The sequence below is a fragment of the Schistocerca piceifrons genome, chromosome 8, assembly GCF_021461385.2.
Source record: "Schistocerca piceifrons isolate TAMUIC-IGC-003096 chromosome 8, iqSchPice1.1, whole genome shotgun sequence".
Taxonomy (NCBI): Eukaryota; Metazoa; Arthropoda; class Insecta; order Orthoptera; family Acrididae; genus Schistocerca; species Schistocerca piceifrons.
In genome coordinates this window covers 6,318,020-6,345,587 of record NC_060145.1, presented here as the reverse complement: position 1 = coordinate 6,345,587, position 27,568 = coordinate 6,318,020, and the positions used below count along the sequence as shown (strand labels likewise).

The 27,568-nt window shown below is 42.2% G+C and overlaps 1 protein-coding gene across 1 annotated transcript in view; it reads right to left on the bottom strand.

The window, feature by feature from the left end:
- The window catches only part of LOC124711720 (RING finger and transmembrane domain-containing protein 2), an 86,381-nt gene that overhangs the window by 41,569 nt on the left and 17,244 nt on the right, over positions 1–27,568 (bottom strand). Inside the window, exon 2 of the mRNA XM_047241930.1 lies at positions 8,129–8,464. Coding sequence (XP_047097886.1) covers positions 8,129–8,464 — 336 coding nt within the window. The remainder of the gene's footprint in view (positions 1–8,128; positions 8,465–27,568) is intronic.

Here is a 27,568-nt window from a genome sequence, read left to right as displayed (position 1 = left end):
TTTCCCGAGACCCTCTAACCTAAAAAACCACCCAGTTCATGCCACACAGCCTCTGCTACCCATGTAGCCCGCCTCCTGCATACAGTGGACACCTGACCTATTCAGCGGAACCTGAAACCCAACCACCGTTTGGCGCAAGTCGAGGAATCTGCAGCCTACACAGTCGCAGAACCATCTGAGCCTCTGATTAAGACCCTCCACTCGGCTCTGTACCAGAGGTCTGCAATCGGTCCTGTCGACCATGCTGCAAATCATCATCATTCACAGTTCAGGAAGGGGCTGTTTCTAACACGAGCCTCTCCATCTTTTTCTCCCACCACGTTTCTCACTCCCTGCCCCTCCACCCCTCTTCCCAGTCATCTTTTCTCCTCTTCTCACAGTCTTTCATTCCACCAATCCATTTGTCTCTCAGCATGGCCCGCTGCATGCAGCAGACAGAGCGGCAGCACCCCAGCAAGTAACTGCACATTTCACTCAACAGAGACAGAGAAGAGGCATGGCAGAGCAGCACAGCTTTGGCAGTTCAGTGCATAGTGTAGCATGTCCTGCAATGTCCACTTTAACCCCTAAATGTACTGAGATTTAGATTCCGAATCTGATTTGGAACTCAATTTTAGGTTTCTGTGGAATAACAAGTACAAGCACAAGTCTAGTATACATGGTGGATATATGTTGTCTATGGAGGTTCCCAATCAATTATTTGGGGAAAGATTCCAGTTACACAACCACCAGTTTGGAGAGATTCACATGCTGATAGAAGAAGACTCAAAAAGGAAAACCAAGTAACTTGTGAGAGTCCACAATTACTAAAGAAAAATTAGCAATATGTTTAAGGTACATGACTAAAATAATTTATTTTTCTTTTTTTCTTTCAATATTTATTATAATTAAGTGAAAGCAATTTCATTAGTAAATCTGAGAATTTATATACCTGACCCTACCCCCATGAACCATGGACCTTGCCGTTGGTGGGGAGGCTTGCGTGCCCCAGCGATACAGATGGCCGTACCAGGGGTGCAACCACAGCGGAGGGGTATCTGTTGAGAGGCCAGAAAACACACTTCCCTGGGGCACACCTGAAATTAATTTTACATCTGGCAATGATCCTCCATCTGAGATAACATGCTGTGTCCCCCCTACCAAAATGTCCTCAATCCAGTCACAAATTTTACTTGATACCCCATAAGATCAAACTTCTGACAATAAGCGTAGGTGTGATAATGAATCAAATGCTTTTCAGAAATCAAGAAATACTACATCTACCTGACTGCCTTGATTCAAAGTTTTCAATACATCATGTGAGAAAAGTATGAGTCACGTTTCACATGATTGATGTTTTTGGAATACATGCTGGTTGGCATTGAGGAGGACATTCTCTTCAAAATAACTCACTGTGTTTGAGCTCAGATTATGTTCTAAGATTTGTACAACAAACTGATGTCAAGGACATTGGACAGCAATTTTGTGTATGACTTCTACTACCCGTTTTGTAGATGGGTGTGCCCTGTGCTTTCTTCCAACTACTGAGCACTGTTTTTTTTTTTTTTTTTTGAGGGATCTACGATATATTATAGTTAGAAGAGGGACTAACTCGGCAACAAATTCAGTATAGAAGATGATAGGGATTCCGTCGAACTCTGGAGCTTTTTTCAATATTAGCAATTTCAGCTCTTTCTCAATACCACTGACACTAATACTGACTTCACTAATCTTTTCAGCAGTATGAGGATTCAATGGGAGCAATTCTCCAGTACTTTTCTTTGTAAAGGAACATTTGAAAGCAGAGTTAAGCATTTCAGCTTATGCTTTGCTATCCTCAATTTCAGTTCCTGTCTCATTCCCTAGGGATTGGACACTGACTTTGGAGCCGTCAATAGTCTTTACATATGACTAGAATTTCTTTTGTGGCTTCATACATTGCTCTCTTTACAGCCAAACGTGTTTACTCAGCCTCTCTCTGCCTATAATCCTATGCTTTGTTTTACACTTATTATGCAACGGTCTCTGTTTCTTTAGAAGTTTCTTTACATTGGCTGTATACCATGAAGGGTCTCCTGGTCTCCTCTCCCCCCCCCCCCCCCCATTATGAACTGTTTTACTGGGTTTTATCTACAAAGTGAATGGTCAATTGTTCATTTAAACCTGAGCCATGGTTCCTCTACATGCTCCTGCCTATGCTTAAAGTTTCAAGTTTATCATTAAGATATGACCCTACTGATTTTTTATCTAGTTTACTGTAGTATCTTTCTGCTTGTTTTAGTCATCTTTTGTACTTTGGTAATCATTGTTTCCACAACCACTACATGATCACTGATACCAGTTTCAATGTGGACATCCTCAAAGATGTCGGGTCTCTTTGTTGCCATTAGAGCCAATATATTTCCATCATGAGTGGGGTTCTGAAATATCTGTTCTGAGTAGTTTTCTCAGAAGGCATTTAGTAATGTTTCACAGGATGTCTTATCACATCTACCACTAACAAAACTTTGATTTTCTCAATGGATTGATGGATGATTAAAATCTCCACCAATCATTACAGTACGATTGGGGATCTTACATACAAGTGAATTGTGTTTTTACCTAAGTTTTGGGTTATATCACGAGATGAGTCTGGTGGGCGATACCCTATTACCATTTTATGCCCATCCCCGATACTGAGTCTTGCCCAAACAATCTCACATGCAACTTCAATTTCTGTCTCAGTGGATTTGAGTTTCTTGTCTACTCTGGCAAGTACACTACCTCCATTTTCTATTAGCCTATCCGTTCACTATATACTTAAATTTTTCCCAAAAATCTCACTGCTATCAGGTTTCAACCAGCTTTCTGTACCTAGTATGAATAATGGCAAAGCTTCTAGACATTACAGAGGAAATGATCAGAACTGCAGGGCCTGTCAGAATTCAGTGGGTGCACTGAATGAGGATAGCATGGATAAATGGAAAGATTCCCGACGGTTGGACAAAGGGAGTAATTGCACCTATCCTTAAGAAGGGTAACAAGCACTCTTTGAGAATCACTGAGGAACAACACTACTGTGCCCCAGCATGAAGATTTATGAAAAAGTAATTCTACAGAAAATCACGACAAGATAGTATCACAGTTAAGAGAAGAATAACAAGGATTTCAACCTGCAAGATCAACTACAGATGCCACATTTACAGACAAACAGGATGTAGAAACGAAACGGGAGTTATATTGAAGTTGCATTCATAGATATAAAAAAGGCTTATGAGACTGTAAGAAGGGAAGAGATACGGCAAGGTCTGAACAGACTGGAACTGACAAAAGGAATGCAACTGAGAATCAGAAATATGTACAAAAATGCCTAAACTGTGTTATAATAGACAGCAAAAGATCATAATGGTTTATGATAGACACAGGGGCTTGGCAGGGAAGCGTGCTCTCACCAGTGCTTTTTAGTATAGTCATGAACAACATCATAAGGAAAATTCATGAAGGGTCAACAGCAGACAATATGAAAATCGTAGCATATGCCTGAAATATGATTTGGGGAGAAAATGAGCAGAAATTGGAAGAACAACTGGCAGAGAGTAATTGAAAATGCAAGCATGGAAATAAGCTCACAAAAAGTGAAGTAACGAAAATTGGTAGGAAAACAGAAAACTGAATGATTAAGTTGCAATGGAAAAATTAGTAAAGATGTAGATGCTTTAAGAATCTAGAAAGTAAATTAACCATGAACGTAAAGATCAGGAATGAAATTTCAGAGAGAATAGAAAACAGTTCGAAATTTTATTACTGTGTATTGGGCTTAATTAGAAATTGGAAAGTAACTGCCAAAGCAAATATATGACATACAAGTCGTACTGACCTATGGATCAGAATGCTGGACTTTGACAAAGAAAGATCTGTGCAGAGTACAAGCAACAGAGATGTGCTTTCTACGAGGGATTCTGGGTAAGATGAGAAAGGAGTTATAAGGAATGAAACACTACGAAACATCCTGCAAATCAAACCCTGAAAATCTGGATGAAGACCAAATGGACGACCGTGAACAAGATAGAGACTAGGGGATGGATAATGTGAACCAAAGAGAACTGCAATGGGAGGAGGTGCTCAGTGAGAGACTGTGGGAGGAAACAGGAGCTTGGAAGAGGCTCTGTGAATGACCTGTATAGGCAAAAACGTTCGAGGAGGAATAAGAAGACTTGGTTGTCACATTAGTGACAGTATAAATATAAATCCTTATGTTTTATTGTGAAGCATACCATACTTACTGTCATGTACTATGACGTTACTTTGGCTGATGCAAAAACTAACATGCACATCTCTTCATTGCGTGCATAAATATAAATTCTTAAGTTTTAGTGTAGAATGTTATTGTTGTGGTCTTCAGTCCAGAGACTGGTTTGATGCAGCTCTCCATGCTACTCTATCCTGTGCAAGCTTCTTCATCTCCAGTACCTACTGCAACCTACATCCTTCTGAATCCGCTTTGTGTATTCATCTCCTGGTCTCCCTCTACAATTTTTACCCTCCACGCTGTCCTCCAATACTAAATATATCATATTTATTCTCATGTATAAATATGTTACAACAGTCAGTGTGAGAATAAACATAAATAAACTGTATATCTTCTCTATTAATTATTGTAAAATCTGTAAAAAAAAATCATTACTGTAAATCTAGTGAAGAAGAGAGACTCCCTTCACTCATATATGCATCCTGGTAACGTATTACAGTTTGGATACGTGAAATTCATAATAAAGTAAAATAATTGTTCCTCCCATTTAGTGAGGAACAGATACTACTGTTACTATCACCTAAAATTTAGGGCATACTCCTGTTCAATCCAATAACATGGTTTTTGATGTGTCTTTCAATGCAAAAAGACATCCATGCTAAGAAGGATTGTGGCAATTGCTACCCATCTGTGTGACCAAAGCAAGGTTGATCACAATTTAACCTTAAGGTTCTCACAAGTGCCAATCAAGCACCAATGGAGAAATATATATACTACACACACGCGTACACACATGCATGTGCACGGCATGCATACATACGCACGTTCACACAGGTTTTTTTACTTGCTAAAAACAAGAAGTAGCAAAATTTTTTATTGTATTTATGATGAGTGATAAAACATAGATCCATCATAACTCTCAAACTTGAATCAAAAACAGAGGTAGTACACTTTCTAAAACAAATGTGCATAATAAGAAGCCTCACAAGGAGCTGCTGAAATTGTTAAGTCCTGAAACAGTTGATACAAGTAGTCAGCGGTCGCTCATGCAAAATTTTACCAATGAGCTACAATGTGTTGGCCTATAGCCTTTTAACTTACAAGGATAATAATTGTAACTAAACTGAATACATTAATTTTATGTATATAGATTGAACTGTTCAAATATATTTCAATTATACAATTTATCATTTAACATTGGCAGGAATGGAAAAAAAATGATGCCAACAGTAGGAATTGAACCTAAGCCAACAAATTGCCAGTCGGTGTGCTTGACAACAGGCTAAAGCATCATTAAGTCAACTGCTCCTTAAAAATCCCTCATACTCTATGCTTGCACAATATGTTACATTGCCATGCAATGAAAATTACTGTTTTGGTGCTGGGAGCAACGTAGCAAGCATTGTGCTGGACGGGATGTCATCACATCAGAGCATGTGTAGTTGAAAACAGACACCTGTGTCCCTTCTCCGAGATGATCGTAGCATGGCTGATCATCATTTCAGCACTCAACACTGGTTTCTAGTTCTCAAAGAAAGAGCACTACAAAACCTTGTTTTGTCCACTTTAATTTGAATGTCAGCATGCATTTGAAGAGAAATGGTGTAATATTAGTGCCGTTTCTGGTTCACAGTCAAAGACAAATGGCATAAAAATCATTACTGTAAATCTAGTGAAGAAGAGAGACTCCCTTCACTCATATATGCATCCTGGTAACGTATTACAGTTTGGATACGTGAAATTCATAATAAAGTAAAATAATTGTTCCTCCCATTTAGTGAGGAACAGATACTACTGTTACTATCACCTAAAATTTAGGGCATACTCCTGTTCAATCCAATAACATGGTTTTTGATGTGTCTTTCAATGCAAAAAGACATCCATGCTAAGAAGGATTGTGGCAATTGCTACCCATCTGTGTGACCAAAGCAAGGTTGATCACAATTTAACCTTAAGGTTCTCACAAGTGCCAATCAAGCACCAATGGAGAAATATATATACTACACACACGCGTACACACATGCATGTGCACGCATGCATACATACGCACGTTCACACAGGTTTTTTTACTTGCTAAAAACAAGAAGTAGCAAAATTTTTTATTGTATTTATGATGAGTGATAAAACATAGATCCATCATAACTCTCAAACTTGAATCAAAAACAGAGGTAGTACACTTTCTAAAACAAATGTGCATAATAAGAAGCCTCACAAGGAGCTGCTGAAATTGTTAAGCCCTGAAACAGTTGATACAAGTAGTCAGCGGTCGCTCATGCAAAATTTTACCAATGAGCTACAATGTGTTGGCCTATAGCCTTTTAACTTACAAGGATAATAATTGTAACTAAACTGAATACATTAATTTTATGTATATAGATTGAACTGTTCAAATATATTTCAATTATACAATTTATCATTTAACATTGGCAGGAATGGAAAAAAAATGATGCCAACAGTAGGAATTGAACCTAAGCCAACAAATTGCCAGTCGGTGTGCTTGACAACAGGCTAAAGCATCATTAAGTCAACTGCTCCTTAAAAATCCCTCATACTCTATGCTTGCACAATATGTTACATTGCCATGCAATGAAAATTACTGTTTTGGTGCTGGGAGCAACGTAGCAAGCATTGTGCTGGACGGGATGTCATCACATCAGAGCATGTGTAGTTGAAAACAGACACCTGTGTCCCTTCTCCGAGATGATCGTAGCATGGCTGATCATCATTTCAGCACTCAACACTGGTTTCTAGTTCTCAAAGAAAGAGCACTACAAAACCTTGTTTTGTCCACTTTAATTTGAATGTCAGCATGCATTTGAAGAGAAATGGTGTAATTTTAGTGCCGTTTCTGGTTCACAGTCAAAGACAAATGGCATAATTTTAGTGTGATATCTGGCTTGCATTTAAAGAAAAATAGCATAATCTTAGTGTAATATGTACTATGTGCTGTAGCACATTAGCACATGATAACTGGCTACAACTGCAACTCTAAGTGACCTGTTTCGATAATCTGTAAAAACTTTGATCAAATGACATTCTGCATAAATAAATACATCAGAGCAGTTAATAATTAAGTACACTCCCTAAATGTATTTTGATTAACAAAACATTGATCTCATAGATAGGATACAGTGCGCTTACCAATGGTATAGGAATACGTTCAAATTATAAACTAAAAATAAAAAGTAAAATCAAACAAAAATGTGGTTCCCATAGAGCCAATCAAAAGTAACAGTATCACATCAAAATGCCAGTGACAGTCATGTCACTTGAAAAAAATATGGCAACTGCTCAAAACAGGTACTAGATTTGACCCCAGTTTACCGTAAAAGACCAAGGACAAGACCATCGGACAGAGAGTTAAGAGGGGCAGCCGGATTGAAATGGCCACAGGAAACTAAAGATCCGCAGAAATGGAAGAACCTGCAGGGATCCTCTGTTGCTTGCCAATTCGAGGAGGTCATACCATCATATTATTGAACTAGCTGATGATGGGACGAATTATTTACTGTGATGAGAGACATTTAGTGTAACACTGGTTGGAAGATGTTAGTTTTATTTTTGGAGACCAAACAATGTGTCTCTACTCAAGAATGAAATTGTGCAAACACTGACTGCTACTGTTTAACATTACAATCTTATTTATTTTTGTGCTGCATAGCATATCATGTCATTGTTACATCAATCACATTCTGCTCCATCATATTAAATATTCATCACTGCTGTCACAAACACGCGAAGTAGGAGCATGGATAGCCATTTTTAAAGTTCTACCAGTCATTATTGCCCCCAAACTAAAGTAGCTTCCAACCAAACACCACTAAAAAGTGCTCCACATATTGAGGACTGTGCATTTTACAGTACAGTGGCAACACAAAAAGTGAGCACATTTATTTTCCACTTAGCTAAAAGAACACTCACCTTCATCAATATTATTATTGTTGTTGTTGTTATTATTTCCACTATTTATGTGGGTGTGGACATGGCCACCAGTCTCTGGGATGTTCTGTTCACTGCCAATATGACTTGCATTTGGGGTACCTACATCAATGGAAATTGCAATACTATCTGTTGAGTTCGTGGGATCATTTTGTACTACTGGCTGTGGTCTTTGCTGAATAGCACTGACTCCTTCACCACTATCACCAGGACCATGGAGCCATGATGACAGGCCACCTTCTTGAGCTGTACGTGTCAGCTCAGCATATACAGAACGCAAGTTTTCTCGGATAAGTCGAGGTGTACTTGTTGTGGCCCCTGTAAAAGAAAACATACGATCTCATCACAATCAAATGAACATAAAAATACATACAATAAGAACACAGAATTTCTGGTGATATTATCTTGACATAGTAAAACAGTTTCCCTGCTTATGATCCACTGCTAAATTCTCTTTGGATGCTTTAAAGCCTCACAGTCAGTTATAGCCCTTTTTGTATTAACTATTACTCCCAGAATAATTCTCATAAGTTCAGATCAATGTGTGTTGTACTTCTCGGGTAAGTAGGGCTGTCCTGTAGATCAATGGTCCCCAACCGTCTCGAAACTATTACTTCCATGTGCAATCAGATGTTAGCTATTAACCCCCCCCCCCCCCCCCGCCACGATCCAACCATTATCAACATCATAAATAATACCATTTTTGTAGGTGTCTCACTAAACCATGAACTAAAGAGTCATTTAGACAACTGGTGCTGCTTACTTAAAACAATATTTATTTTAAGTACAATGCTGAAGCAATTCTCAGTGCATTGCAACTGCTACCTACAACTCCTCCCCAGAGAAGTATCCATACTGAGGGTAGAATTCCTCTGTAGCACTCAGAGACCCAACGACACACCCTTTCAAACTGTGCCAAGTTCAAATGTGTACACTATACTTATTGTTCGTAAATCACTTAACTGCTGGATTCCTGAACTGGCAGAGATTGGAAGAATTCGGGTCACCAATACTTTGTATCTGACCACTCTCAATAATAATAATAATAATAATAATAATAATAATAATACTGTCTAGGCCCTACAGCAGGGAAATAGCATTTTTTTTTTTTTTTTGTGGTTTTAGGGCGCACAACTTCAATGGTCATTAGCGCCCTTACTACGTTAAGAATGCACCGCGAGGCACAAGTTTAAAACAACAACTAAAAGGGAAAACACGATAAAAGACTGACTGATAGGCAGAGGATTAAAAAACAGCATCATCAAATGTCCTTAGAGAGGTGTGTCAAATTGATAAAACGAAGGACACGAGCAGCTGCTCGTGGGTCATCTGCTAAAATGGCATCTAAAGTACATGGCAGGTTAAGATCGAGACGCAGTGTGTTGAAATCCGGACAGGACATTAAAATGTGGCGGACCGTCAGCAATTGCCCACATGGGCAGAACGGCGCCGGCGCAGCCGTCAGCAGATGGGGAAATAGCATTATACCCTACAGCAGTGAAGTAGCATTATATGTTGTATCATGTTACCAGATAAGTTTATTTACCATTGCAAAGCAAATAATGAAACAATTTATTGTCTACTGCAGGAACTACATACAACTCAGTGAAGACATTTTAATGAGATATTTAAGAATATGTGATATACTTGTTTCAATTTTACTATCATAAATGGATCGTACAAACTATACGGTATTTGTAGTGGCTCGGTATATGAATAAGATGTCCATGCATTCATTTCACAAGGTATAGCCTCAGCCACACTGTCACATGTTACTGCTCTCATTTGAAATAAAAGAATGTAATTACTGGTAAATAATGGAGTCAGTACTACACTCTGAAGATATGGTGATAATAGTAACAATCTTCTAAAAATAATTTAGTGTTGTGATTGAAACACAGTTAAGCCTTTTGTTTTTACCCCTCAAAAAATTTCATTTTACCCCTAGGTTAGGAACTACTGCTGTAAATGATGCAATACTTGCACTCACAGAACAAAGTACATATGCAAAAAGTATTAAATACAACCTGTTGTTGTTCTCTACACTTCACAACCTGGGTGTATGCCAACACACATCATCACTGGTATCTGAACCTAAATCTTGTGCTATAGCTTATAATCTGATTTCCTATAAATCCCCTTTTCCCTATAAAAATTGCTGACAAAGCCATATTTCTGTGAACCAATCTACACAGCTAAGAAGAGCAGTAGGAAATGAATTACAGCAAACTGACGCAGTGAATTGCAAAGTGAGTCACATTTGGACATAAAATTATTAGAGTACAAATGTTTATTCTAACCATTGATGTTGTGGGCTAGAAGAAATGAGTCTTTTATGAGTGTCGCAAACAGCCACAGAAATTGTACTGAGCTTGGGCAGCTGAGTTTCACGCCCTCAATTGTAAGTGACAGTTCATCAAAGTCAAGTCTCAGGAGTCTTATGCAGACACCGTAGTCTCAGATGCAATAATTTGTTTGGCCCCAGATAAGGAGGTACATCAATGGGCCCTTCTGTTTGAGGACCCTTTGTTAGGAGAGGTTTTAAATAAGTGATAGTCACTTGATGTCTCCTGCAGTGTGGGCTGCTAATTAGAGGCCTGGAATGATGCCGCCACTGTTGACAGCATGCAGCCCCTAGCGCACGGAGGCTAACACATTGGGGAAAGAGCGGGTAGCTGCAGTACAGAAGAAGCCAACCAGGTTGACATGGAATAACATGTTGTCAGCAGCAGGAACAGCAAATGCCACTTTCTTTGTGCCCCTTTTGCTTTGAACAGCATGAGCGGGCAGTCTGATTCCAGCAGTGGGTTCATTGACAAAAAAAGTCACATAGCAGTGGTATGCCACTCTCTACCCCCCACCAAACACACCCGCCCACTCACCCCCTTCCCCTCCCCCTCCAAGAGTCATTGCAAGAATCAATGATTTAAATATTCATACCATCCCCCCCCCCCCCCCCCCCCCCCCCCCCCAATGAACCATGGACCTTGCCGTTGGTGGGAAAGCTTGCGCGCCTCAGCGATACAGATAGCCGTACCATAGGTGCAACCACAACGGAGGGGTATCTGTTGAGAGGCCAGACAAACGTGTGGTTCCTGAAGAGGGGCAGCAGCCTTTTCAGTAATTGCAGGGGCAACAGTCTGGATGATTGACTGATCTGGCCTTGTAACACTAACCAAAACGGCCTTGCTGTGCTAGTACTGTGAACGGCTGAAAGCAAGGGGAAACTACAGCCGTAATTTTTCCCGAGGGCATGCAGCTTTACTGTATGGATAAATGATGATGGCATCCTCTTGGGTAAAATATTCTGGAGGTAAAATAGTCCTCCATTCGGATCTCCGGGCGGGAACTACTCAGGACGACGACGTTATCAGGAGAAAGAAAACTGGCAGGAGGAACAAGACTTCTGGTCAGGTGAATACAGGGTTATAAATACAAAATCAAATAGGGGTAATGCAGGAGTAGGTTTAGTAATGAATAGGAAAATAGGAATGCGGGTAAACTACTACAAACAGCATAGTGAACACATTATTGTGGCCAAGATAGATATGAAGCCCACGCCTACCACAGTAGTACAAGTTTATATGCCAACTAGCTCCACAGATGACGAAGAGATTGATGAAATGTATGAAGAGCTAAAAGAAATTATTCAGATAGTGAAGGGAGACGAAAATTTAATAGTCATTGGTGACTGGAACTCGATAGTAGGAAAAAGAAGAGAAGGAAACGTAGCAGGTGAATGTGGAATGGGGCTAAGGAACGAAAGAGGAAGCTGCCTGGTAGAATTTTGCACAGAGCATAACTTAATCATAGCTAACACTTGGTTCAAGAATCATAAAAGAAAGTTGTATACATGGAAGAAGCCTGGAGATAATGGGAGGTCTCAGATAGATATGGTAAGACAGAGATTTAGGAACCAGATTTTAAATTGTAAGACATTTCCAGGGGCAGATGTTGACTCTGACCACAATCTATTGGTTATGAACTGTAGATTAAAACTGAAGAAACTGCAAAAAGGTGGGAATTTAAGGAGATGGGACCTGGATAAACTGAATCAACCAGAGGTTGTAGAGAGCTTCAGGGAGAGCATTAGGGAACGATTGACAAGAATGGGGGAAAGAAATACAGTAGAAGAAGAATGGGTAGCTTTGAGAGATGAAATAGTGAAGGTAGCAGATAATCAAGTAAGTAAAAAGACAAGAGCTAATAGAAATCCTTGGCTAACAGAAGAGATATTGAATTTAATTGATGAAAGGAGAAAATATAAAAATGCAGTAAATGAAACAGGCAAGAAGAAATACAAACGTCTCAAAAATGAGATCGACAGGAAGAGCAAAATGGCTAAGCAAGGGTGGCTGCAGGACAAATGTATGGATGTAGAGGTGCATATCACTAGAGGTAAGATAGATACTGCCTACATCAAAATTAGAGAGATCTTTCGAGAAAAGAGAACCACTTGCATGAATATCAAGAGCTCAGATGGAAGCCCAGTTCTAAGCAAAGAAGGGAAAGCAGAAAGGTGGAAGGAGTATGTAGAGGGTCTATACAAGGGCGATGTTCTTGAGGACAATATTATAGAAATGGAAGAGAATGTAGATGAAGATGAAATAGGAGATATGATACTGTGTGAAGAGTTTGACAGAGCACTGTAAGATCTAAGTTGAAACAAGGCCCCAGGAGTAGAGAACATTCCATTAGAACTACTGATAGCCTTGGGAGAGCCAGGCATAACAAAACTCTACCATCTAGTGAGCAAGATGTATGAGACAGGCGAAATACCCTCAGATTTCAAGAAGAATATAATAATCCCAATCCCAAAGAAAGCAGGTGTTGACAGATGTGAAAATTACCAAACTATCAGTTTAATAAGCCATAACTGCAAAATACTAACACGAATTCTTTACAGACGAATGGAAAAACTGGTAGAAGCCGACCTCAGGTATGATCAGTTTGGATTCCGTAGAAATGTTTGAACACGTGAGGCAGTACTGACCCTACGACTTATCTAAGAAAATAGATTAAGGGAAGGCAAACATACATATCTAGCTTTTTTAGACTTAGAGAAAGCTTTTGACAATGTTGACTGGAATACTCTCTTTCAAACTCTGAAAGTGGCAGGGTTAAAATACAGGGAGCGAAAGGCTATTTACAATTTGTACTTAAGCCAGATGGCAGCTTTAAGAGTTGAGGGGCATGAAAGGGAAGCAGTGATTCGGATGGGAGTGAGACAGAGTTGTAGCCTATTCCCGATGTTATTCAATCTGTACATTGAGCAAGCAGTAAAGGAAACAAAAGAAAAATTCGGAGTAGGAATAAAAACTTTGAGGTTCACCGACAACATTGTAATTCTGTCAGAGACAGCAAAAGACCTGCTGAAGGAGCAGCTGAAGGGAATGGACAGTGTCTTGAAAGGAGGATATAAGATGAACATCAACAAAAGCAAAACGAGGATAATGGAATTTAGTCGAATTAAATCGGGTGATGCTGCGGGAATTAGATTAGAAAATTAGACGCTTAAAGTAGTAAATGAGTTTTGCTGTTTGGGGAGCAAAGTAACTGATGATGGTCGAAGTAGAGAGGATATAAAATGTAGACTGGCAATGGCAAGGTAAGTGTTTCTGAAGAAGAGAAATTTGTTAACATCGAGTATTGATTTAAGTGTTAGGAAGTTAACATCTTGGGTTGTCGGGTGTTCTGCCGGATATCAGCATCGTACTTGCACGATATTTCGGTCACGTAGCTCGTAACCTTCATCAGGTGCGACCTGAGACTGCTCCTCGAGTGGACCTGGTCCAGTATTTATGCCTATGGCCTTCCCCCTCCACCAACGGCTGCAGGCACTTCCTCTGTGGTCCGCGCCCATTCCCTGCGACCTGCTGGAGCGCTGCTGCTCCGTTTTCGGTCCGCTGCGGTTCTAGGTGTTCCCTCTGCGGTCCGCGCCCACCAAACCTGCTCCTGGGGGTTTCATCTACGGTCTGGGCTACCAAGCGTTCCCCCTGCGGTCCGCGCCCGCTCACCACGACCTGTTGGAGCATTGCCGCTCCGTTTTTCGTCCGCTGCGGCTCTGGATGTTCCCTCTGCGGTCCGCGCCCACCAGTCCCACTTCTGGGTGTTCCATCTTCGATCTGGTGTGCCTGGCAGTCTGTCAGGGGCTCGTTTTCCATCTCCATATCTCTGGTTCTTCTGTTTGTGTAGTGTTGCAGCTGGCCCCGTTGCTCCTTTAACAATTCCAGAGCCGGATCCCAGGCTCCGCTTAGCTGGTGCCCTGTGTCACGGTTCATAAGATCGTCAGCCATTTTAATTTCTATCGATTCTCTTACAACACTGTCCCAAAATCTGGGTGTTTGTGCTAGAATCTTGGTATCCTCATACTTGTTCGCGAACAAGATAAAACGCAGAGCCAGCATGGCACTGGTGAGAGAGAGGATTCAAGATATGCGCCACAGGTTAGATGTTATGGCCAGGGAGCTGTTACACATTCATCTGTACATGGCAGCCTCCTTAACAAGAGAAGATTGGGATTGGGTAGACCGTGCCTCCTGGTCTTTAGCTGAGTGTGCTAGAAGGAATGCCTCATCTTGCCAATCTGCAAAGTTCGACCGCATGAGTAAGAAAGCACAGCAGATGGAAGAGACACGCACTGTGACGAATCTGAGTGGCATACAGTTTGATGATATAACCTTAAAGGTACTCAGCAAGGGTCTCAACTTTGCTACGACCCCTAGAAACATACCCATTTCAGGTTTCGTCAGTGCAGTAGAGCCAGTTGCAGCCACACTTCCACCTAATGTGGCAGAGGAAGTCCGCCGAGAGACCTGCAGGGCCCTCACCAAGGCCAGGCCGCCAAAATCGAACATCACAACCGAGGAGTGGCTTGCACTCAAGAAACTCCGGGAAGACAACAGCATTGTGGTACTGCCAGCAGACAAAGGGAACTCCACTGTCATCTTGCAGCGGGTGGATTATGATGAGAAAGTACGCCAACTTCTGGAGGACCCTGCATACAGAATTCTGGAGTGTGACCCCACGGACAAGTTGGCCAAGAAGACTAGTGCTCTCTTGAAGGAAACAGGGATGCCTGATAAGATCATCAGACAACTACGGGAAAAAGCGCCAGTGCCACCTAGACTGTATGGTCTGCCTAAAATACACAAGGAGGGTGTGCCCCTACGTCCTATTGTCAGTAATATTGGGGCACCTACGTACACAACAGCCAAGTACTTGAAAGGTCTCCTGGCTCCATATGTGGGGAAATGTATTCACCACATCCGCAACTCAGAAGATTTCCTGCAACGCCTCGAGCAACTGCACATCACAGATTCGGACATCATGGTTAGTTTTGATGTGGTATCGCTGTTCACCAGGGTCCCACTGAAGGACTCACTAGAACTGATTGCAGAGAAATTTGACGGTGCTCTGTTGGACCTGTTCAGTCATACACTGACATCCACGTATTTCCTGTACAGAAATCAATATTACGAGCAAACTGAAGGTGTAGCCATGGGCAGCCCACTGTCCCCTGTGGTTGCCAACATGTTTATGGAGAGTTTTGAGGAGAGGGCATTGGAGACAGCCACATTTAAACCCACATGCTTCTTTAGGTATGTGGATGACACCTTCGTGATCTGGCCACATGGGATGGACAGGCTCAATGAGTTTCTCGAACATCTTAACTCATGCCACCCTAATATCGAGTTCACCATGGAACTGGAGAAGAATGGCCAGCTGTCATTTCTGGATGTACTAGTCCAGAGGAAAGCAGATGGATCAATTGGCCACAGTGTGTACCGAAAACCAACACACACTGATTTATATCTGCAGGCCAGCAGCTGTCACCACCCTGCACAGAAGAATGGGGTTCTGAAGACTTTGGTCCACAGAGCACGGGCCCTGTCAGACCAAGAGAATCTACCTATAGAGATAGAACATCTCAAAACAGTTTTCTCCAAGAATGGATACACGGACAGACAAATTGAGAGGGCCCTCCAACCAGCCACTATACCACAGGTTCCTGAAGAAGACCAAGATGAAGCAAAGAAGGTGGCACATCTGCCCTATGCTGGCTGTATTTCTGCCAGAATCAGTAGGATCCTCTGTAAACACAATATCAAGTGTGTTTTCTGTCCATCCAACAAGATCGGGGGACTGCTGGGGAGTGTCAAAGACGACCTGGGATTACGAAAACCAGGGATTTACAATATACCTTGTCAATGTGGCATGTCCTACATTGGCCAGACCGCAAGAACTGTGGAGATCAGGTGCAAAGAACATCAGAGGCACACTAGATTAAGACAGGTGACTACGTCAGCCATTGCTGAACACTGTCTAGAACTAGATCATGCCATGAAGTATGACGATACCAAGATTCTAGCACAAACACCCAGATTTTGGGACAGTGTTATAAGAGAATCGATAGAAATTAAAATGGCTGACGATCTTATGAACCGTGACACAGGGTACCAGCTAAGCAGGGCCTGGGATCCGGCTCTGGAATTGTTAAAGGAGCAACGGGGCCAGCGGCAACACTACACAAACAGAAGAACCAGAGACATGGAGATGGAAAACGAGCCCCTGACAGACTGCCAGGCACATCAGACCGAAGATGGAACACCCAGAAGTGGGACTGGTGGGTGCGGACCGCAGAGGGAACATCCAGAGCCGCAGCGGACGAAAAACGGAGCGGCAATGCTCCAACAGGTCGTGGTGAGCGGGCGCGGCCCGCAGGGGGAACGCCTGGTACCCCAGACCGTAGATGAAACCCCCAGGAGCGGGTTTGGTGGGCACGGACCGCAGAGGGAACACCTAGAACCGCAGCGGACCGAAAACGGAGCAGCAGCGCTCCAGCAGGTCGCAGGGAATGGGCGCGGACCACAGAGGAAGCGCCTGCAGCCGTTGGTGGAGGGGGAAGGGCATAGGCATAAATACTGGACCAGGTCCACTCGAGGAGCAGTCTCAGGTCGCACCTGATGAAGGTTACGAGCTACGTGACCGAAATATCGTGCAAGTACGACGCTGATATCCGGCAGAACACCCGACAACCCAAGATGTCATTAGATCGCCGGGAAAGCCTGAAGTGTTAGGAAGTTGTTTCTGAAAGTATTTATATGGAGTGTAGCCATGTATGGAAGTGAAACATGGACAATAAATAGTTTAGACAAGAATAGAATAGAAGCTTTCAAAATGTGGTGCTACAGAAGAATGCTGAAGATTAGATGGGTAGATCGTATAACTAACGAGGTGGTATTGAATAGAATTGGAGAGAAGAGAAATTTGTGGCACAACTTGACTAGAAGAAGGGATAGGTTGGTACGGTATATTCTGAGGCATCAAGGGATCACCAATTTAGTATTAAAGGGCAGCGTGGAGGGTAAAAATCGTAGAGGGAGACCAAGAGATGAATACACTAAAGAGATTCAGAATGATGTAGGTTGTAGTGGGTACTGGGAGATGAAGAAGCTTGCACAGGATAGAGTAGCATGGAGAGCTGCATCAAACCAGTCACCTTTGTCTGCATGCCAGAACAAGCTTTTCATTGAAGTGCGGGTGACGGATATGCCATTCACCCTACAAGTCGACATGGGAGCTGCCGCGTGCCTACACAACTCTCAGATATATGTCAGGCTATGGTCCCCATTGTTGGCATGCATCGGGTGTCAATTGGTAAGCTATAACAAATAGCAGATATCTCCTCTCAGCCAATTCACAGCCAACAAAACTTACAAGTCAGCTGTCTGCCCCATTACACTGTTAAGGATTAACAATGTGGGTACTGAAAATCTGTTTGTATTAGGTGCCTTTCCTGGCTTTGACTTTTCTATTGTGGATGTGGTGCATCTGGTGTCAAGGTGTCTCATCGTGAGTTGGGTCCCTTGTGTTCTGAGTTTTCAGATCTGTTTGTCCCAGGGTTAGACTGTGCAAACAATTTCACAGTACACAACACCAACAAACCCCCCCCCCCCCCCCCAGCTGCCCTTGCTTTTTTCGGCTGCAGCCAGTGCCAGCAGTTTTATGTGACCAGGTTAAGTGAAGTGATTAGACAGATTTCTTCATATGAATGGGCTACACCCTTAGTGATCATAAAGAAGTTGGCAGTTCGGTTTTGGCTCAGCGGAGACCTCAAGGTCACTATTAATGCTCCGTCAGTCATTGACAGTTACCCCCTGCCTTGTCCCAGGGAAGTTGTTCACAAAGTTGGCTGGAGGTCAATTTTGTTTGAAAATCAAATTGGCCGAAGCCTACTCCAAATTCTATTGGATGAGACATCAAAACAGTTGCTTGTGGTTAATACAGTGGAAACTGGCTACACCAACATTCAAAAGACCTTGAAAATTATGTTGTTATAAACAAGTGTCATCGTAACCAAGATTCATATTTTCAGTCTATTGTGGTGGCAAATGGAAATGAATAAATTTATTTAGCCTTTTTTTTTTTAATTTTATGTACAGTATTCACTCTTAATACACTCTGAATACAGTATATGGAGCAGTATGTCGAGTACGCGCCAAACTTATTTATTTATGAGTGAAGTACTCAGTCATTTTACTCTGCTGTCTATTTGCCCAACACACACTTCCTACATTATGTTCTCTGTTCATTATTTCATTTGCAATTTCACTGTTCCATCCCCTAGCTACATAGAACACACTTTATTTCTTTCTTCTTCCTCTTCTTCATCTCCCTCACTCACTTCATAGTCACACTGTGGTCCTGATTCTTCACTTCATTTGCAATTTCATCTTCAGTTCCCTTTTCAGTTGTGACAAGATCACCATCGATCACTATACTTGGAACCAAGAGCAACGGTGGTCAAGTTTAGGCCTGTTCTACACAACTATGTCACATATTCCCCGACAGCCAATGAGTTCTCAGTAGTGTCCTGAGTGCTCTGTTGTGAATCCCGTAGCTAATGTGAACATTAAACATGATCGTAGTGAGTTGTTTTGTCAATTTAAATTCCATATGTTGCAAGTTTTATAGCTGATCGTGATCGTAAATGATAAATTCTGCATAAGCAAGTGAGAGACATAATTTGCAGGATATACGCTTCCTTCAGGCAGAAATCAACGCTTGCGCATATTGCAACTGCCACTTGAATTGTCAACAATACAATCCTTGTCTGTGCCTTGACATGCACAAACCACCATCGGTTGTGGATCGGGCTATAGTGTCACCAAACTAGGCTTCAGTTTTGGCAGCATTTATTCTTCTGTTACCATTCCTGCATGACAGAAACAGTTCTTGATGGTTTGGGATGTCACCAGGCTCCAAGCTTCAGTAATGCATCTGACTGCATCCATCAGTGTAATAGAATAATTTTGCTTTTTCTCAACACATCGTATCATTTTAAGTAATATGAGCTTGCAATACTGGCATTTCAGGCTCCTAATTACTCCCTGGTGCAAGGGCTGCAATAAGTTTGCCATATTTTCAGGCAGAAAGACAAGCTTATACTTATATGGATATGGTGTCTGTCCTTTCGGACATGTCCGGAAGAACAGACAGCACTGATGACCTTCAGCTGTCTAGAACAAAATCACAATTATATTAGTACCTTTAGCTTAATATTCTCCAGAACAGAGAGTGCAGCATGTGCTGGACAGTTGTCAACAAAAACCAGTGTTTACCTTTTCTGACTTCTAAGCTCCTGATCGCAACACCTTATTTCGGGTTTAAAGAGTTCGGACATCACTCAGGCCTTTTTATTAGCATTGTAATGCTCTGGCAGATTTTTTACATGCTTAAAATACCTAGGATTTTTTGATTTACCAATCACAAACAATTATTTCTTCTCAGTTCCATCTGTGTTAGCACATACCAGAAATGGTATTCTTTAGACAAGTTGCCATCAGCACATTTTTGGCCGTTAAATTTCAGAGTTTTGTCAGGTGTCAAGCCAAAGAAAATACCAGTCTCATCTGCATTAAAGATGTCACAGTCTGCATATCCTTCACGAATTGTGGGCCACACAACAGTGAGTCACTGTTGGAGTGTTCCACTATTCACACTGTTGACTTCAATGCTCACTTTGCCAAAAATAATGCTGTGATATTGTTTGAACCTGTCAATCCAGCCACTGCTGCACACAAATTCCTCATGTTTTAATTTCTTGGCAAATTATTCTGCTTTTACAATAAGGAAAGGTCCTAAAATGGATACATTGATGCTTCTCTGTAAAGTAGTGCTTCACCCACTTGGCTCCATTCAGCTTTTCGTAACCGCTTAATTTTAGATCCATTTTGTTCAAAGGCAGTAACAATTTTATTCTCTTGTTCTTCCAAACCATTTCGACTATGGAATTTACAAAGTCAAACTGATAACACAAGTCAACCTTCTTAGCTCCATTCTCGATTTCATGAATCATTTTCACTTTTTCTTCCACCATTAAGACTTTTCTTTTACTGACCATGCTGTTCTAAAATGCGTGCACTTTACATTATGTGTACTGTTGAGGAGTTCTGTGACTGTCATAAGTGGTATGAATGCAATAGGGTAACAATGAGCCGAAGAGTCTATACTAAACATATTGTTGACAGAAGGGCAGAAAAAAGAATGTGCCAGGCTGCCATATTACAACATATTTCCTTCTACAGCACACTGATTCTTCGATAATCTTGTTGTTAACTGAGGCTGAAAACAACATTATATCCTACGTAAATGCATATTCATTAGTTGTATTAAGCAAGAATGAGAAGTATGTTCCTTGCGTGGAATATGGCTGTACAACAGAAATCGTGAAATTAAAGCCAAGTTGTTGTAACCAATGTTGTTATATGAAAGTTCATCTGTACCTCTTTTGACCTCTTTCAGAATCAACAGCTAATGTTTGGGGTCACTAGTGCACCTGCCATCTTTCAACGTCTTTTACAACAGGTTACAACAGTTGCCCCTCACAGCATAACTATCTCGACGATATCCGTCAAGACAGGTGCTACCAGGGAGAATCACTTACATAACCTCTGGTCTTTGTTCATTGTTCTACAGGCCATGGGCTAACCTTGCTAAGTCTCCCCACGGGCTCTGACACCTCATTCGAGCAGGAGTAACTGCTTTTGTTTTCAACTGGATACAGAAGCAAGGCACACGGTGCACGGCTTCTCCACACTAGTGCCTGTACTGCCTCTACTGTGGTGGCAGATCCGGTGCTCCGGCATGTCGTACACTCGATACAACACGGGTGGCCCACCACTCGCTGGGCCAGGCATTGGACTCACTTCAGAATTTTTTGTGTAGCACCACTGCCTCTCCCTCTCGGGTGATGCTTTTCTCCCGTCGACGGAAAGGTTTTCTCCCTGTGTCACGGTTGGAGCAGTTCTACATCCATACTCCGCAAGCCACCTGACGGTGTGTGGCGGAGGGTACCCTGAATACCTCTATCGGTTCTCCCTTCTATTCCAGTCTCGTATTGTTCGTGGAAAGAAGGATTGTTGGTATGTTTCTGTGTGGGCTCTAATCTCTCTGATTTTATCCTCATGGTCTCTTCGCGAGATATACGTAGGAGGGAGCAATATACTGCTTGACTCTTCGGTGAAGGTATGTTCTCGAAACTTCAACAAAAGCCCGTACCGAGCTACTGAGCGTCTCTCCTGCAGAGTCTTCCACTGGAGTTTATCTATCATCTCTGTAATGCTTTCGCGATTACTAAATGATGCTGTAACGAAGCGCGCTGCTCTCCATTGGATCTTCTTTCTCTCTTCTATCAACCCTATCTGGTATGGATCCCACACTGCTGAGCAGTATTCAAGCAGTGGGCGAACAAGCGTACTGTAACCTACTTCCTTTGTTTTCGGATTGCATTTCCTTAGGATTCTTCCAATAAATCTCAGTCTGGCATCTGCTTTACCGATGATCAACTTTATATGATCATTCCATTTTAAATCACTCCTAATGTGTACTCCCAGATATTTTATGGAATTAACTGCTTCCAGTTGCTAACTTGCTATTTTGTAGCTAAATGATAAAGGATCTATCTTTCTATGTATTCGCAGCACATTACACTTGTCTACATTGAGATTCAATTGCCATTCCCTGCACCATGCATCAATTCGCTGCAGATCCTCCTGCATTTCAGTACAATTTTCCATTGTTACAACCTCTCGATACACCACAGCATCATCTGCAAAAAGCCTCAGTGAACTTCCGATGTCATCCACCAGGTGACTTATGTTTATTGTGAATAGCAACGGTCCTACGACACTCCCCTGCGGCACACCTGAAATCGCTCTTACTTCGGAAGACTTCTCTCCATTGAGAATGACATGCTGCGTTCTGTTATCTAGGAACTCCTCAATCCAATCACACAATTGGTCTGATAGTCCATATGCTCTTACTCTGTTCATTAAACGACTGTGGGGAACGGTATCAAACGCCTTTCGGAAGTCAAGAAACACGGCATCTACCTGTGAACTCGTGTCTATGGCCCTCTGAGTCTCATGGACGAATAGCGCAAGCTGGGTTTCACACGGCCGTCTTTTTCGAAACCCATGCTGATTCCTACAGAGTAGATTTTTAGTCTCCAGAAAAGTCATTATACTCTAACATAATACGTGTTCCAAAATTCTACAACTGATCGACGTTAGAGATATACGTCTATAGTTCTGCACTTCTGTTGGACGTCCCTTCTTGAAAACGGGGATGACCTGTGCCCTTTTTCAATCCTTTGGAACGCTACGCTCTTCTAGAGACCTACGGTACACCGCTGCAAGAAGGGAGGCAAGTTCCTTCGCGTACTCTGTGTAAAATTGAACTGGTATCCCATCAGGTCCAGCGGCCTTTTCTCTTTTGAGCGATTTTAATTGTTTCTCTATCCATCTGTCGTCTATTTCGATATCTACAATTTTGTCATCTGTGCGACAATCTAGAGAAGGAACTACAGTGCAGTCTTCCTCTGTGAAACAACTTTGGAAAAAGACATTTAGTATTTCGGCCTTTAGTCTGTCATCCTCTGTTTCAGTACCATTTTGGTCATAGAGTGTCTGGACATTTTGTTTTGATACACCTACTGCTTTGACATAAGACCAAAATTTCTTAGGATTTTCTGCCAAGTCAGTACATAGAACTTTACTTTCAAATTCATTGAACACCTCTCGCATAGCCCTCCTCACACTACATTTCGCTTCGCGTAATTTTTGTTTGTCTGCAAGGATTTGGCTATGTTTATGTTTGCTGTGAAGTTCCCTTTGCTTCCGCAGCAGTTTTCTAACTCTGTTGTTGTACCACAATGGCTCTTCTCCATCTCTTACGATCTTGCTTGGCACATACTCATCTAACGCATAATGTACGATGGTTTTTAACTTTGTCCACTGATCCTCAACACTATCTGTACTTGAGACAAAACTTTTGTGTTGAGCCGTCAGGTACTCTGAAACCTGCTTTTTGTCACTTTTGCTAAACAGAAAAATCTTCCTACCCTTTTTAATATTTCTATTTACGGCTGAAATCATCGATGCTGTAACCGCTTTACGATCGCTGATTCCCTGTTCTGCGTTAACTGTTTCAAATAGTTTGGGTCTGTTTGTCACTAGAAGGTCTAATATGTTATCGCCATGAGTTGGTTCTCTATTTAACTGCTCAAAGTAGTTTTCAGATAAAGCACTTAAAAAAATTTCACTGGATTCTTTGTCCCTGCCACCCGTTATGAATGTTTGAGTCTCCCAGTCTATATCCGGCAAATTAAAATCTCCACCCAGAACTATAACATGGTGGGGAAATCTACTCGAAAATTTTTCCAAATTATCCTTCAGGTGCTCAGCCACAACAGCTGCTGAGCCAGGGGGCCCATAGAGAGATCCAATTACCATGTCCGAGCCTGCTTTAACCGTGACCTTCCCCCAAATCATTTCACATTTCGGATATGCGGCAAGGAGACCCTCTACTTAATACACGAGGGTCACTGGGGAAACTGTCGCACAAAACTGTTGACGCACCACCGTGTGTTTTGGTCAGGCATCGATCAGGAAGTGTTACACCTTGCCAGGGCCTGCTAGAAATTTTTTAATCAGCAGGTGGTGCTGTGCACTGTTTTATGCCATGGGAGCCCCTATGTGGCCTTGGGAAATAGTCCACATTGATTTTGCTCGTCCTTTTTAGATGCTTTTTGATTATTGGCAATTCATAGTTTTTCTTGTTTGCCTTATATCATTTGTTGTCCACCTGTGACAGAAGATGTGGCTTCAAGGTCCTGTCAGAGATATTCTCTATAGAAGGCTTGCCTTGCACCCTGGTTTTCAACAACGGTCCTAAGTTCGTGGCACAATCTTTCATGGACTTTCGCATACACAATGGCATTTGCCGTGTCGTGATATCTGCCTTTCATCCACAGATAAACAGTGAGACATAATGCCTTGTCCAAATGTTTAAGACAGAGACATGCAATTATGTAGCAGATATCCCGGTTCAGGAGGCTCTCACACTTTTTTAGGTCTCTGAGAAAGACGCCAACTGAGGCCGAGATACCCAACGAGCTGCTGTACGCTCATCAGCTGCGGATGCTGCTCAATCTCTTCCTGCTGGGCAGATGTTCCCCAGCAGCACCAGTTTTGTCGACATTCGCACCTGGCACACAAGTCTGGACCAGGATGTTTGGATGGCCCACAGCCAGCATAGGTGCAGCTTCTTCATAGTTTTCACTGAAGATCGACTTGTGGCACACCACCAGAACCAGCTCTGTCTCAGGATGGGTGCAGGGACCCTCCGCAGGTCGTGAACTGGACGCCTCGTCTTTTGTCGGTCCTGGCCAAGCTGGGGGTCGTGCTATCCTTGTTGCGCCCAATTACCCCCGTGGTTGGAGCTTCATCAGTACCGATAACAGGTTTGCTTCCTGTGTCTGGTACCAACGCCACCCACTGCGATTACCGGTGCCGCTGTCAGTAAGGACAAATCAGGTCTCTGTCATCAAGAGCCTCTCCTCTCCAGTCCGTCGCCATCACTGCCCTGGCCGACACCCCCGCCCCCATCATTGGTCCTGTCCACCAGCCACCACAGGGCACAGGGGTGGCAGAGGTGCCCTCGTCCCGTTCACTTTCATTCGTATGCACCAGTCTGAGTAGGTTGGGAACTCCTTGTGACTTTAGCTGCTATCCCCAGCATCACCACAGAATGTTTTTACAGTCACAGCTTTGTGGACGGCAATGCCTGGTGTTCACCCCTGCCAGGAAGGAGAAATGTAGTAAAACTGCCAGCTGCTATATCTTACGGCTCCCAGCAGACGTTAAACTGGATCACTATGGCAATCTTAGTGCAAGCTGACATTCAAACAGAACGCCCAGAACAACTCGAGCTGGCTACCAGGGGCAGCCTAGTCACTGACCGCTATCACCAGGTCCGCTGTGTGTGCACAGCACTACCCCAGTGACACCTGATGTGGATAGTGATTTCATAAGTGCAAGTACCGGCTCCTGTGCCTTCAGTCGTTAATGTGTTTAATACATGTAAAATGCATTCACTGTATTCTTACTGATATCACACTGTGACCCAATAACAATTCTCTGTTTTACGGCCATGTGTTTCCTTGTATTCCTAATTAGAACAAATTCCACAAAGGCAACTACTGATTAATTTCAAACAAATAAAAATACCCTGTATGTACTGGAAATAGGAATTATTGGTTGTATACTAAATGAAATAATATGTGTAAAATTGCTTGGGGTCAAACCAGATAGCACGATAAAATGGAGTCAAGCTAAAGGTAAAATTATCAAGCAATACAGTTTGGCATGTTTTATTCTCTCAAGTACCTTGGAGACATGATGTTAGCTTATTTTATATACATTCATCTTCCATTGTTCATTGGAACTGCCCTCAACACTAAGCAGCTAAAGCAAATAATATAATTATCCGACACAAACGAACAGTAGGAATACTTCGTAAAGTAGGATACATAACAACTCACTATGCAGATGACATCTTTAAATTCATACACTCATTTCTAAATACACTATCCTTAATAGTATTTGTTGCTAATAATGCAAATCTGTTTTGGATTAGCTGCAACTTACACAACCACAATGTAAGATACAAAATTTACATGTAGGTATTGCTTCATTTCTAAGGCTCAGGGTGGGGTTCTGTATTCTGACGCAACGGGTCTACCGCTTTCACCACGAGACAAAACATGAAATCAGTGATCCTGTACAAAACAAAATCAAAAACATTTCATTCCCGCTGCTCTTAAAAAATAACAATATGATTTGGTAATTTTAACGACTGAAGATTCCTTTCATTTACAGGCTGTGTTCCATAAATCTCATCATGAAAGAGAGCATTCAGGCATGTGGAATGAGTAAAATAATACATAGATCAGCAGAAGCAGCCACCAGGGTAGGCTCCTTCCGTAAAGTATACTAAAAACCAAATGCAATTTGCATTAATCTACTAACATTCGTTATTAAGGGACTCACTATCTACAAAATTTGCTACAAAAAGTTTTTCTCCTCACTTGAATAGTTCCTATTTTTTACTTTTTAGAGCTTTTTTGAAAAATTAGAAAGGTGTTTTTCAACACTTTTGTTTTATTTTGTTTTAGGATGCAAGAAACAACTGGGGTCATATGCACCCAAGCCAAAACTACAGAACACGAAAACAGTGGGGAGTTAAAAAACAAGTGAACGGCAATCCCAACTGACAGAAGAGAGGACAGCTAAAAACAGGGATGTGAAGAAAGGGCTACTAAAGACACCATACAGAAATGGAGGTCCAAAACTAAAAATTAGCCGGCCGCGGTGGTCTCGCGGTTCTAGGCGCACAGTCCGGAACCGTGTGACTGCTACGGTCGCAGGTTCGAATCCTGCCTCGGGCATGGATGTGTGTGATGTCCTTAGGTTAGTTAGGTTTAAGTAGTTCTAAGTTCTAGGGGACTGATGACCACAGCAGTTGAGTCCCACAGTGCTCAGAGCCATTTGAACCATTTTTTGAACTAAAAATTAAATGGCCTTCACCTTATTGCTCTGATGTATAAAAACTAAAACACAGTCGACAGCCCACACATAATTTGTTAAAATGGCTGATAGCTCAGACAACAAACCCTAGCGAGAACATAAACGGTTAAAAAATGGACATTCTGTCAGGAAGTGGCAGACAGTTAAAACTTGGGCACAATGTGGACAAAATGGTGGGGGAGTGCCACTTATCAAATGATGATGGCTAAAAAGGCAGTGCCCAATACGCAACCTAGATAAAATGACCTCCTCCCAGCGGGGGGGGCCAAGAGGACGTCGTCCAAGCCACTAGGAGAGGCTTAATAATCCTGAGCTTATTCCCACGAAGGGAGGACCAATGGCGATGCCAAAGGGACACCACCTCCTGACAGATGGCAATGCGGAGATCATTGGAGGGAATATAGGAACTAGTGGGCTGAGGTACGAGGACTGCAGCCTTGGCAGCAGCGTCAGCAGCTTCATTTCCTGGCAGACCGACATGACCAGGAAC